This window comes from Schistocerca cancellata, chromosome 4, assembly GCF_023864275.1.
Source record: "Schistocerca cancellata isolate TAMUIC-IGC-003103 chromosome 4, iqSchCanc2.1, whole genome shotgun sequence".
In the NCBI taxonomy this organism is placed as follows: Eukaryota; Metazoa; Arthropoda; class Insecta; order Orthoptera; family Acrididae; genus Schistocerca; species Schistocerca cancellata.
Window position 1 is genome coordinate 405,601,267 of NC_064629.1, and position 12,351 is coordinate 405,613,617.

A 12,351-nucleotide genomic window follows, 5' to 3' on the forward strand; every position below is an offset into this window, starting at 1 on the left:
ATGAGATTGGCTCAAAGGCTTCATAAGTTATATGTTGTCCTATATAGCGACTGTTCATCAGAGACAAGGGTATCATCAGGAGTGCCCTAGGGAAGTGTGATAGAACAGCTATTATTTTATGTATTCATAAATGATCTGGTGGGCAGGATGGGCAGCAATCTGCAGTCGTCTGCTGATGTTGGTGTGTTCTACGTGACAATGTCAAAGTTGAGTGACTACAGGAAGATACAAGATGACTTACAGAAAATTTCTAGTTGATGTGATGATGAATGCAGAATTAGGAAAAAGAAACCCATAATATTCGAATACAGCATTAGTAGTGAAGCCAATTAAGTATCTAGGTGTAATTTTGTATAACAATATGAAATGTAAGGAGTATGTTAGGACAGTAGTGGGAATGCAAATGGGCAACTTCAGTTTATTAGGAGAATTTTAGGGAAGCGTAGTTCATCTGTAAAGGAAACCACATTTAGGACACTAGTGTGACCCACTGTTGAGTACTGTTTGAGTGTGTGGATTCCACACCAGACTGGATTAAAGGAAGACAGCAAAGCAATTCAGAAAGCGGGCTGCTAGATTTGTTACCGATAGGTTCAAAAACACGCTAATATTACAGAGATGTTTTGGGAACTCAAATGGGAATCACTGGAGGAAGTGCAATGTTCTTTTCAAGGATTACTAATGAGAACTGTGGTGTCACCGCCAGACACCACACTTGCTAGGTGGTAGCCTTTAAATCGGCCGCGGTCCGTTAGTATACGTCGGACCCGCATGTCGCCACTATCAGTGATTGCAGACCGAGTGCCGCCACACGGCAGGTCTAGAGACTTCCTAGCACTCGCTCCAGTGGTACAACCAACTTTGCTAGCGGTGGTTCACTGACAAATTATGCTCCCATTTGCCGAGACGATAGTTAGCATAGCCTTCAGCTACGTCATTTGCTACGACCTAGCAAGGCGCCATTACCAGTTCCTATTGAGATTATGAATAATGTACCATCAAGAGCGATGTTCACCATTTATGGATTAAAGTTAAGTATTCCAGCAGCTACGTACGTTTTTTGCTAAAGTCTAATTTCCTTGTCCTGTTCCAGACCTCACGCGAGCCTGCGTGAGCTAAAACGCGTGCCTTTCAGCTTCCTCTACTATACCGGGTTGGCTCTCCTGCCAACCCACAACAAGAACATTTAGAGAAATGGCATTTGAGGCTTACTGCAGAATGATCCTATTGCTGCCAACATACATTTCACCTAAGGACTATAAAGATAAGACTAGAGAGATTAGGTCTCGTATGGAGGCATACAGACAGTCAGTTTTTCCTCGCTCTATATGTGAGTGCAACAGGAAATGAAATGCCTAGTAGTGGTACAGGGTGCCGCCTGCCACACACCATATGGTTGCTTGCGGAGTAGGTACGTAGATATAGACTTAGATGTAGAAAAAGTATAAGAACTGGAAATACTTGGTCACCAACTATGTTGAAATAAATACCCATCCAGGTTCATTTTCACTATAGCCTGACTGAGTGGGTGCAATTCATGGTATAAAAATACCCCCAAAACATCACAGAACCATCTCAGGACTGAACTACACCCTCCACACTCTGTGGGTGAAATGCCTCATTGAGTTAACAGTGTAATCAATGCCTTGCATCATTTGAAAAGGGGTAAAATTTTGCTTTGTTGGATGCTACTACATGCTTCCAGCCAACTGCTGTGAATAATGGTATCTTACAAGATAATCAACTAGAAATGTCCATTGCATACAGTTCCCTTCACAATGTTTGCTCAAAAGCCAGTTGAAATGGACCTGAAGTCACTGATAGCAGTAATTCCTACTGGGTTTTAAATCAATTATCATTGACAAAGTGTGACACTCAGCTCCACTCTGTGTCGATTAGGATCTTTTTACAGCCACTGTTTTTACACCATGTTACACAGTTACAAGTGGAACACTATTCCACAGACACGTCAGACAGTCAGTGTTGACACACAAACAATTAGGGCAGCTTCATTCAGAGAGTGGTCATGGATGGGTCTAAACAGAATAGCATTCTAATGTACCTCTGCATTGAACCATCTCACTGAGCTGATTCCTTATAACTGACCCCACATACATACCATTTCAATTTTTTGACTTATGTCAGTAGTGGAGGGTTACATGACCAGGCAGTACCAATTCTACACCATCTAAGTCACTCCAAAGTGACTAGTGTTCTCTTTTAAGGGAGAGACTAATATTTTATTCAGTTGTATTACTTACAGTCTGTATATAAGTTCTCAATTATTAATTTTGACTTCGTTGTCAGTATTGGAGCATATAACTAAATTTGGTTCACTCTGTGCAACCACCCTCCCCTCTTCCCACCACCGTACATTCACATTCATATAATGTTCTGCTATATCACATCTGCATTTTCAAATATGGCTACTACTCTGTGGCTTCGCAACACAACTTTCATATGGAATATCTATCTCAAAGTAGTTCAGCATCTTGATATTATTTTTGATTGTGATAATCAGCCAGATGACAGTTGTGAAAGCCAAAAAACCAGTTCACAAGATATGTAACTGTTGTAAAGTGTGCATCTTCCTATTTTTGTGGCATCTTGACTTATCCACTAGATTTAAAGCTTGCAGCTGCAGATACTCCATTAACTGAACAGATATTTCAGCCATATACTACCTCACTGGGAAGATGGCCTGAAGATATACAGCCTAAATCTTAGTTCAAGAAAGGGGGATTCTACAGCTGCACACCTGAAATCTAAGACATACATTGGAATATTTAGAATCGTTAGTGATATACACAAGTAAGAATCTGTGCATGTTGACATGGCTTTGAAATCTTTTACATTATGTTCCACACTTTCAACAACATAAGTAGTTTACTCTAAGCAGACATCATTTATGGATTTTCTCAATATTTCTGTTGGAATCCATAGGACTCCCTGCGCTGGTGTACACCTTTGCCAGGACACCAGTTGGCACTAGGAAACATTGTAATGCAGGCACTGAACTAAGCGTGCCTATGACAAGACCAAGACACGCCCCCACGCTACGTGCTGATAATGCCCCCTGGAAAGTGTGCACATAGTCTGCCACTGCTGACTGAGCTGGCTCAGTCTCTCACTCAGTATCCCAGTATGTCTCATCAGGACTCAGTTCGCATTGAACCTCAATATGTCACATTATGCTCTAGTCTTCGACAGTGATAGCTGTTGCCTCGCACCTTAGCTAGCTGTGAGGGAACAACAGTCATTGTATATAGCTGTTTTGATTGCTGTTAACCAAAGAACTTCAGACTGCACATAGCTGAAGTTAATTACTCAATTGGTTAATTACTCAATTGGTTCCTCTAATAAAACGTATTTTAACCACATGTGCATTTTGTGTTGTAGTGAGAGGAAACTGGCCTTCCATCTATCATACCACCCTCTCCTCAACCAGCCAGGAACCACTAAACATTACAAGAGTTCACAGCCACAACACTCCCACCCGCAGTGACTGTTTGATATATCAATGGAAGAATCCAGCAATCAGTCACAAATAATTTTAATTTACTGCAGATCGATTTTGATTACACAATAATTATCATCAATGTAAACATCACCCATTGTGGTCACATTAAACTTGTGCTGAAACACACATATCTTCCAAATTTGAATATTTAGTCAGAAATATAAACATATCGAGAAAAAGAAGCAGCAGCTTGTCCTGAAACACACTTATCTTCCAAATTTGAATCCTTAGTCACAGATATAAACATATTGAGAAAAGGAAGCAGCAGTTTCTTTTTCTCAATATGTTTATACACTGAAGAGCCAAAGAAACTGGTACACCTGACTAATATCATGTTGGGCCCCCATGAGCATGCAAAAGTGCCGCAATGTGACATGTCATGGACTCGACTAATGTCTGTAGTAGTCCTGGAGGTAACTGACACCATGAATCCAGCAGGGCTGTCCATAAATCCATAAGAGTATGATGGGTGGAGATCTCTTCTGAACAGCACGTTGCAAGGCATCCCAGATATGCTCAATAATGTTCATGTCTCGGGAGTTTGGTGGCCAGCAGAAGTGTTTAAACTCAGAATAGTGTTCCTGAAGCCACTCTGTAGCAATTCTGGATGTGTGGGGTGTTTCATTGTCCTGCTGGAATTGCCCAAGTCTGTCGTAATGCACAATGGACATGAATGGATGCAGGTTAGCAGACAGTATGCTTACATACGTATCACCTGTCAGAGTTGTATCTAGAAGTACCAGGGGTTCCACATCACTCCAACTGCAAACACCTCAAATGATTACAGAGCCCCCACCAGCTTGAACAGTCCCCTGATGACATGCAGGGTCCATGGATTCATTGGGTTGTCTCCATACCCATACATGTCCATCTGCTCAATACAATTTGAAACAAGACTTGTCCCACCAGGCAACATGTTTCCAGTCATCAACAGTCCAATGATGATATTGACGGGCCAATGTGAGGCCTAAAGCTTTGTGTCGTGCAGGGTACACAAGTGGGCCTTCAGCTCTGAAAGTCCATATCAATGATGTTTCATTGAGTGGTTCACACGCTGACACTTGTTGATGACCCAGCATTGAAATCTGCAGCAATTTGTGGAAGGGTTGCACTTTTGTCATGTTGAACAATTCTCTTCAGTCATTGTTGGTCCCGTTCATGCAGAATCTTTTCCGGCCATAGCAATGTCAGAGATTTGATGTTTTACCAGATTCCTGATATTCATGGTACACTTGTGAAATGGTTGTACAGGAAAATCCCCACTTCATTGCAACCTCGGAGATGCTATGCCCCATCGCTCGTGCCCCGATTATAACACTACGTTCAAACTCACTTAAATCTTGATAACCTGCCATTGTAGCAGCAGTAACTGATCTAACAACTGTGCCAGCCAATTGTTGTCTTATATAGGCGTTGCCGCGCACAGCACTGGATTCTGCCTGTTTACATATCTCTGTATTTGAATATGCATACCTATACCAGTTTCTTTGGCGCTTCAGTGCATGTATCACTATGTATTCAAATCTGGAAAATATGTGCGTCTAAGCACAAGTTTCATGTGACCTCATTGGCTGATGTATTAATGATGGCTATTCTATAGTTGTAATCGATCTGCAATATATTCAGATTATTTGTGACTGATTGCTGCATTCTTTCATTTTCATTTTCTCTGTTTACTTGATGCCAGGTTCATAGTGTCAGTGAAAATAATTATTCAGTAACCTCTATTGCTGTTTCTTCAGGTGCCCTGAGGCACTCTTTTGTCTGTATTATTGAATATTATACTGCCCTTAGAATTCAGTTCACCTGAAGTGGGTGAAAAATCAAAGTGTGAGAAGTCATGGGCATCAATGGAATACAGTTGATGCTGTACCTAGAAATTTGTTAAATAGATATTAAATATTAACAGGGATTATAAGGCAGAAGTTTCCTGAGATTAACTGAACAAATTTTCAGAACAATCAGCTGTGAACAAATGATTGATAGTAGTCAATGCTCATTGTACCTTTGTGCGAGACTGAAGACTTCCTCAATAGTAGGACTTGCAAGCAGTAGCAGAGCAGCTAGTTGACAGCGCTCTGTAGAACTGCCAAATAAGAGAGGTGGTGATGAACCGCTGCCCAGTATAGCTGCCACAATGAGTGGTACTGGTCTTCCATCACACTCACACTTGTGCAAGAATCTTGTTATTTCCAGTTGCCTCTCTATCGTTTTTATGTGACGCAGAAGCTCTCGTGAATCAAGCTGAAGTCCCACTTTTTCCTCTGGTGGTTGAATATTTGAAAGTCTTCTCTTCGGAGGAGCTGGAAGATTGACATTAAATAGGATTGTACTTTCTGCAACATTTCAGTAATAGAAGTAGTCATATATACTCATACTTACATTTAGCAACTGTACTGACATTAGTGTTCTGTAAGGCCGACAGGCTATTTTGAAGATGTTTCTTTGCTTGCTCCAAATAATTTACATTATTTGCCAAGTCAGTATAGCTCCTGGCACCAGCATGATAAAAACGAATACATGTCATTGCAGCACGCACATAATCCCTCATAAATATCTGTAGTTGATACAGGACATTTAAATAACCTTGCTTTTCAAGATGATGACAAATATGACAGAGATAAGGCTGCAAAGAAAGAACAGTAAATAATTGTTTTATCTAATATGTCTTACATATGTTGTTTGCATATCTAAAATTATAAAGCACCAAACTATCACAATGTTGTACACAGCAGTGAAGGGGAAAATCTGGAATACAGAAACAGATGCAAATCAGACCTATAATCACAAGCTTTTAGATTTGGATGTTTTTCACTCAGTAATTCAAACACTTGGTATATGTTGATTTATGATGAAGAAGTATGGATAGTAACAAATGTGAGATATCAATGATTAACAAGCAATTAAGAGGTAACAGTAATGTCATCTGTAAATATCAACCCATACAACCCCCCCCCCCCCCCCCACACACACACACACACGCCCTCCACACACCCCACTCCTCCAACACATAGAAAAGAGGCAGTTGCAGGCCAAATTACTGTTTGAACATCAGTCCCACTGTGAGGTTAGAATATGTAATCCTGCCTGGCAGAGGCAGTAATTCCAGAGAAATACTCTGCCACTGTTTATGAAATGTTTCTCTAGGTCATCAGGATTCCAATGTTATGTCCTACATCATCATCATGTGTTATGGGTGCCACTTGCTTCTCCTGAAAATCAGTGCAACCATCTTCTATAATGAGGAATAATTTATGAAACTCATGATCTCTTAGCATGATGTATTTTTGCTCTGTTTAATTGCTCCAAAAGCATTTGTCCTCATAACATGGAAGGCTGTGGAGTTCTGCACTTTATGTGAAGTTTTGCTGAGTTGTCCAAATCTCTTTGACAGAACCCTGCTGATGGCTAGACTTTTAAGGGTTGGCATTTTTTTCACTTCAGCATTCATGTACTGCACAGCTCTGATAAGTAAGGATGGAAGGAAGGATGATTCGTATTGAACATAATGGCAATGGTGCAGTCATTAGACACCGAGCAAAAGTTCACATAAGCTGAGTAAGAGGAAAAGATACAGCAAAGTTTGCCTTAAACAATGTAGGGAAATAATGGAAAACCTCAATTTAGACTTAGCACTTTAACACAAAAATGTTAGATAACATTAAACGTCTTCCTTGAAGATTCAAGTTTACAGGCGATATGAGTGCTGGGAATTTAAGTTCCTACAGATACCTCCTGAACATATTCATTGTACTTGATAGGGTGCCCCTCCTAAGAGTTGGTAGGCGCATTTTCTCTTGTGTTTTCACGGAAATTTGCAATTTTTTTTCTTTTTTTTTTTCCCCAGGGTGTAGATAGAGCCAGCCCAAACAAATACTCTTCACTGTATCTTTCATGTGATGCCCAGCTCAACAGAAAGCATCAGCTTCTTTCCCACTACAAACAAGGTTATTTTTAAAGCAGAATTTTACGTGCTCATTCAATAGAGCAGTCCAGACTAACATTTTAAGAAAAACAGATGTTCGTGAAAATCAAATTTGTAGGAAAACCACGAAGATCATAACTTTGACTTGTTTTATAACAAAGTCTCAATATCCTATATTTCCAAAGAAAAAGTAATCCACACATTTTACGTCACAAAATTTTAATTAACATTTAGGATCAATATTAATGTTAACTCATAAAATTTCCATATATATGCTAGGGGCAATAGTGTCTTTTTGAAAGCCATAAACTCTGTAATTAATCTGAAACTAGAATCAGAGCTTAAAGAACATATATCAAATGCACCACACACACACACACACACACACACACACACACACACACACACACACACACATGACCTATTCCAACACCTCATGGTCCTCTTTATCATAATTTTCATTAAACACTTTCTGTGGCTTGAAGATTAGATAAAACTGTCTGTCTACTTCAGGCATGACATCTAGTAATTTTGTTATGTCTTTGTATTCCACGGCTGATACTTGCCTTTCACCTACGAATTTGGACACTACTGTTCCCAGGTACCTATAAACTGTAGAGAAATGACAAATTGTGGTCTCCCTCAATGTGATTATAATACAAGTATGCATGTTAACAGTCTATACATGGCACTTGAGAATGGCTACACAGCCGAACATATGTACTAGTAAAAGGATGATTGAATCCCAACAATGACAGCCACTACAGCAAATCGATAATACCCATTTCTCTGTATTTTCTGTGGGATCACTCAGTTTACGATATTCACATACTCTTCAGCACAGTTCCTTTCCTGCTTTCTGACTTTTTTTACACTGTTTTTCATCCCTTTACAAGGTTTTTACCTTTACTTTTTGCACTATTTCATTATTACATGCTATAACCACCATCTTCAACAGCTACGCAAAACAAATAGTATTGCTAATCTATGTCCAATTACGATGTAGTATTTTGTATGTTATGTAGACACTAAAGTATGTTGGCAACCTCAGATAACAATTGAACACCACAGAGCAACAAAATTGTGCTTTGGACCCATATTGAAGTGAATATTAAAGAAATTAGTGAGACAGCTTTTCATGAATGTTCATGTATACAATATGGGCCTATAGCACATATAAAGCTGGTTCATCATAAGATCAACAGATTTCAGGATTCTTTTTGTCAATTTGTGATATAAAGCTCTGTTTCCCTCATCAATTCAATATCTTTCCACAGCCACCAAATTCTCAGCATTCTTCTGTAACGCCATATTTCAAAGCCTTCTATTCTTTTCTTATCTTTACTGTTCAAGTTCTGTGGCCAGTGTGAGGAATTATCTAGAGGCATTAACAGAGGCCAACACAGAAATCTCATTGGAACCAGAAAATAGCACAGGGAGGTTACCACAGGGCACAGAGATGGGAAAATATTTGGGAGTTTCCAAATAGTGGCCAATACAATATCATTCACCATTAAAACATCATGAGAAAAGAAAGAGATGACACGGCTGGATCAGCAGTTCCTCTGAATATTCTTTCGCACCATGGCTTTTCATAGTGAGCACAGTAATTGTAACTTCTGAAATATCAAATGCATCATGTGCTATCACGCCAGCATGACAACTGAAGAGTAATATGAATGTGGAGCTTCATGGAAAGATGCTCCATGGACCGTGTCAATCACAACAAGGATGACAGACAGCAGGACAAACACTGTGGTCCTATATTCTCCATTGTGTCAGATGTGCGGAACTGGATAGGCATGAATTTCTCTATGGCCTGCCTATATAGGGTGGTGCAAGCCAACATGTCGACAGTTTGCTCCACCAGAGCTCTAGGTCAATGCATGTGCTGGCTTTTAGCAGCCAATCAGTCAGAGCCTGGTCAGAAGCCACTGCAGCGGGACCTATGACTTTATAACCTGAGATGTACCTGTCCGCCAATCAAGCCAAATGCTCAACTTCTATTGTTAGAGGTTATCCGTAGCACTGACTTCACATCTCATTGTTTATTCACTGTGTGTTCCAGGCATATGTCTGTTAGAGTCTGAGAAGTTGTATTATTTTTTACTGCGAAGAGTTTTCCTTTGTTATTAAATCTCTCTACTGTGGTTGTAATAAACGCTTGATCTTGTTTACCTGTGACTTATTATTTCTAATCAAGTATCTCCTTGTGGGAGATATATCAACTATTTTTCAGTTATGGATTCTACATGGCAATTGTAAAGTCTATAAACACTTTAAAAAGCAACATAGGGAATTAGCTAAACATAACAAATAATATGGTATGTCAAAGATAAACTTTCAGATTGAAAAAAAAAAATAATGTGGTAGTGGCAAGTGAGTTTGGAAAACCACTAATAGGAGCACCACTGACTGTATTTCCTGTAACTGGTAGGGAACCAGGCATAAAGACATTTTGTACGCTAAAATTTGCCTGCTGCTAATTAGTTGTGAGTGTGCAAAGAGCTTCCCATGGCAAATTTCACAAATAATCACCAGTTTAGAACAGCATAGTGAAGTGATACAAGGAATTTGAGGAGAAGAGATTACTTAATGTGACATTATTGTGTCAATGGATATGTGTTGTGTGGCTGCTGACCTGGCACTACTCGGGTGGCCACCATGTTTGTTGGGCTTGATGCCTTCCTGATTTTTTCTTGTGGGGTTGCATCAAGGGTGGCATTTATGTCCCACTTCCACCACATAACCTAAAAGACTTTGAACACTGCATTGTAGCAGCTGTTCTTACTGTCACTCCTGATATGTTGGGTTGGGTATGAGCAGAATTGGACTACTGATTAGATATGTGCCATGTAATGAAGAGGGGAACACAAAGAACATTTATAAGCATTATAAAAAAGCTTTGAGAGTCTGTCTTTCACATATTGTATTAGTGCTTATATTGTTCTTGGCCATTTATCTGTATGAAGATTTTGAAGTCTTTCTTGAACTTTATAATCACCCCATATTCTCTTATTTCTAACTCTAACTACTCTGATCATAGATAATCAATGACAGTGCACACACCTTTTAAAAACTGTATTCACAATGGGAAAAACACTAAAGGCATTCCCTTTCCATTCTGCGTTCATGAACACATGTTTGCTTTTCTTACTGGCTTCTTCAGAACTTACAGAAAATACGGTACAATTGCTGGAAACCACAGTGATTTATACCTTTCATTTGCTTCAACACAATGTAGCCACTTCATTACTGATTATGACAGTCTCCTTTGGAAATCAGTGCTATAGCTACATTTCTGGATTCGAAGCTCCTCATTTGGTTGGAAATGCATGGTTCCATCTTAAGATGAATATCTCCTGTATCTATATATTTTGGAAGAACAGCTGATTTTGCTAGTTCATTATTGACTTTTCTTATTATGCATTATAGACTCCCTCATTCCCAATACTTTCTGTAGGTCTACAGTTGTTTTGTCTATTTGCTATACACCAGGAGACCCTTGAAATAGGCACAGGTATTTTGCAACTCTACTGTAGCTTAGTATTCTTCCCAACATGTATTTTTTGTTTGGATGATTGTCTTATTAGAAATAGCATTCTCCACGAGAAGGCTTTCAATACAAAGATGTTTTAAATATTTTCTGACATCCTTTCACTTTACAACAATAATGACATTTTGAGAAAAAGATGCAACTTAACAATTTACTGATAGTAGTTTTTATCAACAGAGCTGATCTCTAGTGCTCGCTGGAAAGTTGTGTGTCACATGCTCCCTGATGGCCCAGTCAAAATCAATGAGTGTTTTATGTTTTGATTGTTGTGATCCGTGTCGGCCCCACAAACTACAGTGGACCACCGTGTTCCTCAGTATAATATTTCTGATGACAAGATTGTGATTGTCTGAAGTGTGGAGATAGCTGTCAGTTGTGAAATGTTTTCTCATATATACTGTGGCCTGGAGATCAATTAACACATCTCTTCAGCACTGTGTTGACAAAAGGTAACTGGCTCCAATATTCAAATTACAGCATCAATTCTATATTAGAATTGCTTAGTTGCACTGTTTCAAAAGGGACAGCTCCAGGAATTGAAGCACAACTTACAATCTCTCACAGTTAGGAGTCTGAAATCCGAGATAGTTATCAAAATTCTTTTGATAGAAAGAAGGCCATGCTAGATTTGTCTTGCAAGAAGAAACTCTTCCGCTTATCATACCATCCACTCTGAACTGGAATTTAACAATCATCTCATATACTGAGGATAATGTCAACACTACTTATACGAGGTGCATTCAAGTTCTAAGGCCTCCGATTTTTTTTCTCCGGACTGGAAAGAGATAGAAACATGCGCATTGTTTTAAAATGAGGCCGCGTTCATTGTCAATACGTCCCAGAGATGGCAGCACCATATGGCAGATGGAATTTTACCGCCAGCGGCGAGAATGAGAACTGTTTGAAATAATTAAAATGGCGACGTTTTCCTTATTTGAACAGCGCGCAATCATTCGTTTTCTGAATTTGCGTGGTGTGAAACCAATTGAAATTCATCAACAGTTGAAGGAGACATGTGGTGATGGAGTTATGGATGTGGCGAAAGTGCGTTCGTGGGTGCGACAGTTTAATGGAGGCAGAACATCGTGTGACAACAAACCGAAACAACCTCGGGCTCGCACAAGCCGGTCTGACGACATGATCGAGAAAGTGGAGAGAATTGTTTTGGGGGATCACTGAATGACTGTTGAACAGATCGCCTCCAGAGTTGGCATTTATGTGGGTTCTGTGCACACAATCCTGCATGATGACCTGAAAATGCAAAAAGTGTCATCCAGGTGGGTGCCACGAATGCTGACGGACGACCACATGGCTGCCCATGTGGCATGTTGCCAAGTAATGTTGACGCGC

At 39.7% G+C, this 12,351-nt stretch overlaps 1 protein-coding gene across 1 annotated transcript in view; it reads right to left on the reverse strand.

The window, feature by feature from the left end:
* LOC126183882 (zinc finger FYVE domain-containing protein 26) overlaps nucleotides 1-12,351 on the reverse strand; it is a 329,860-nt gene that overhangs the window by 29,862 nt on the left and 287,647 nt on the right. Inside the window, exons 28-29 of the mRNA XM_049926187.1 lie at nucleotides 5,903-6,146; nucleotides 5,526-5,823 (exon numbers count right to left, since the gene is read on the reverse strand). Of these exons, the coding sequence (XP_049782144.1) occupies nucleotides 5,526-5,823; nucleotides 5,903-6,146 (542 nt within the window). The remainder of the gene's footprint in view (nucleotides 1-5,525; nucleotides 5,824-5,902; nucleotides 6,147-12,351) is intronic.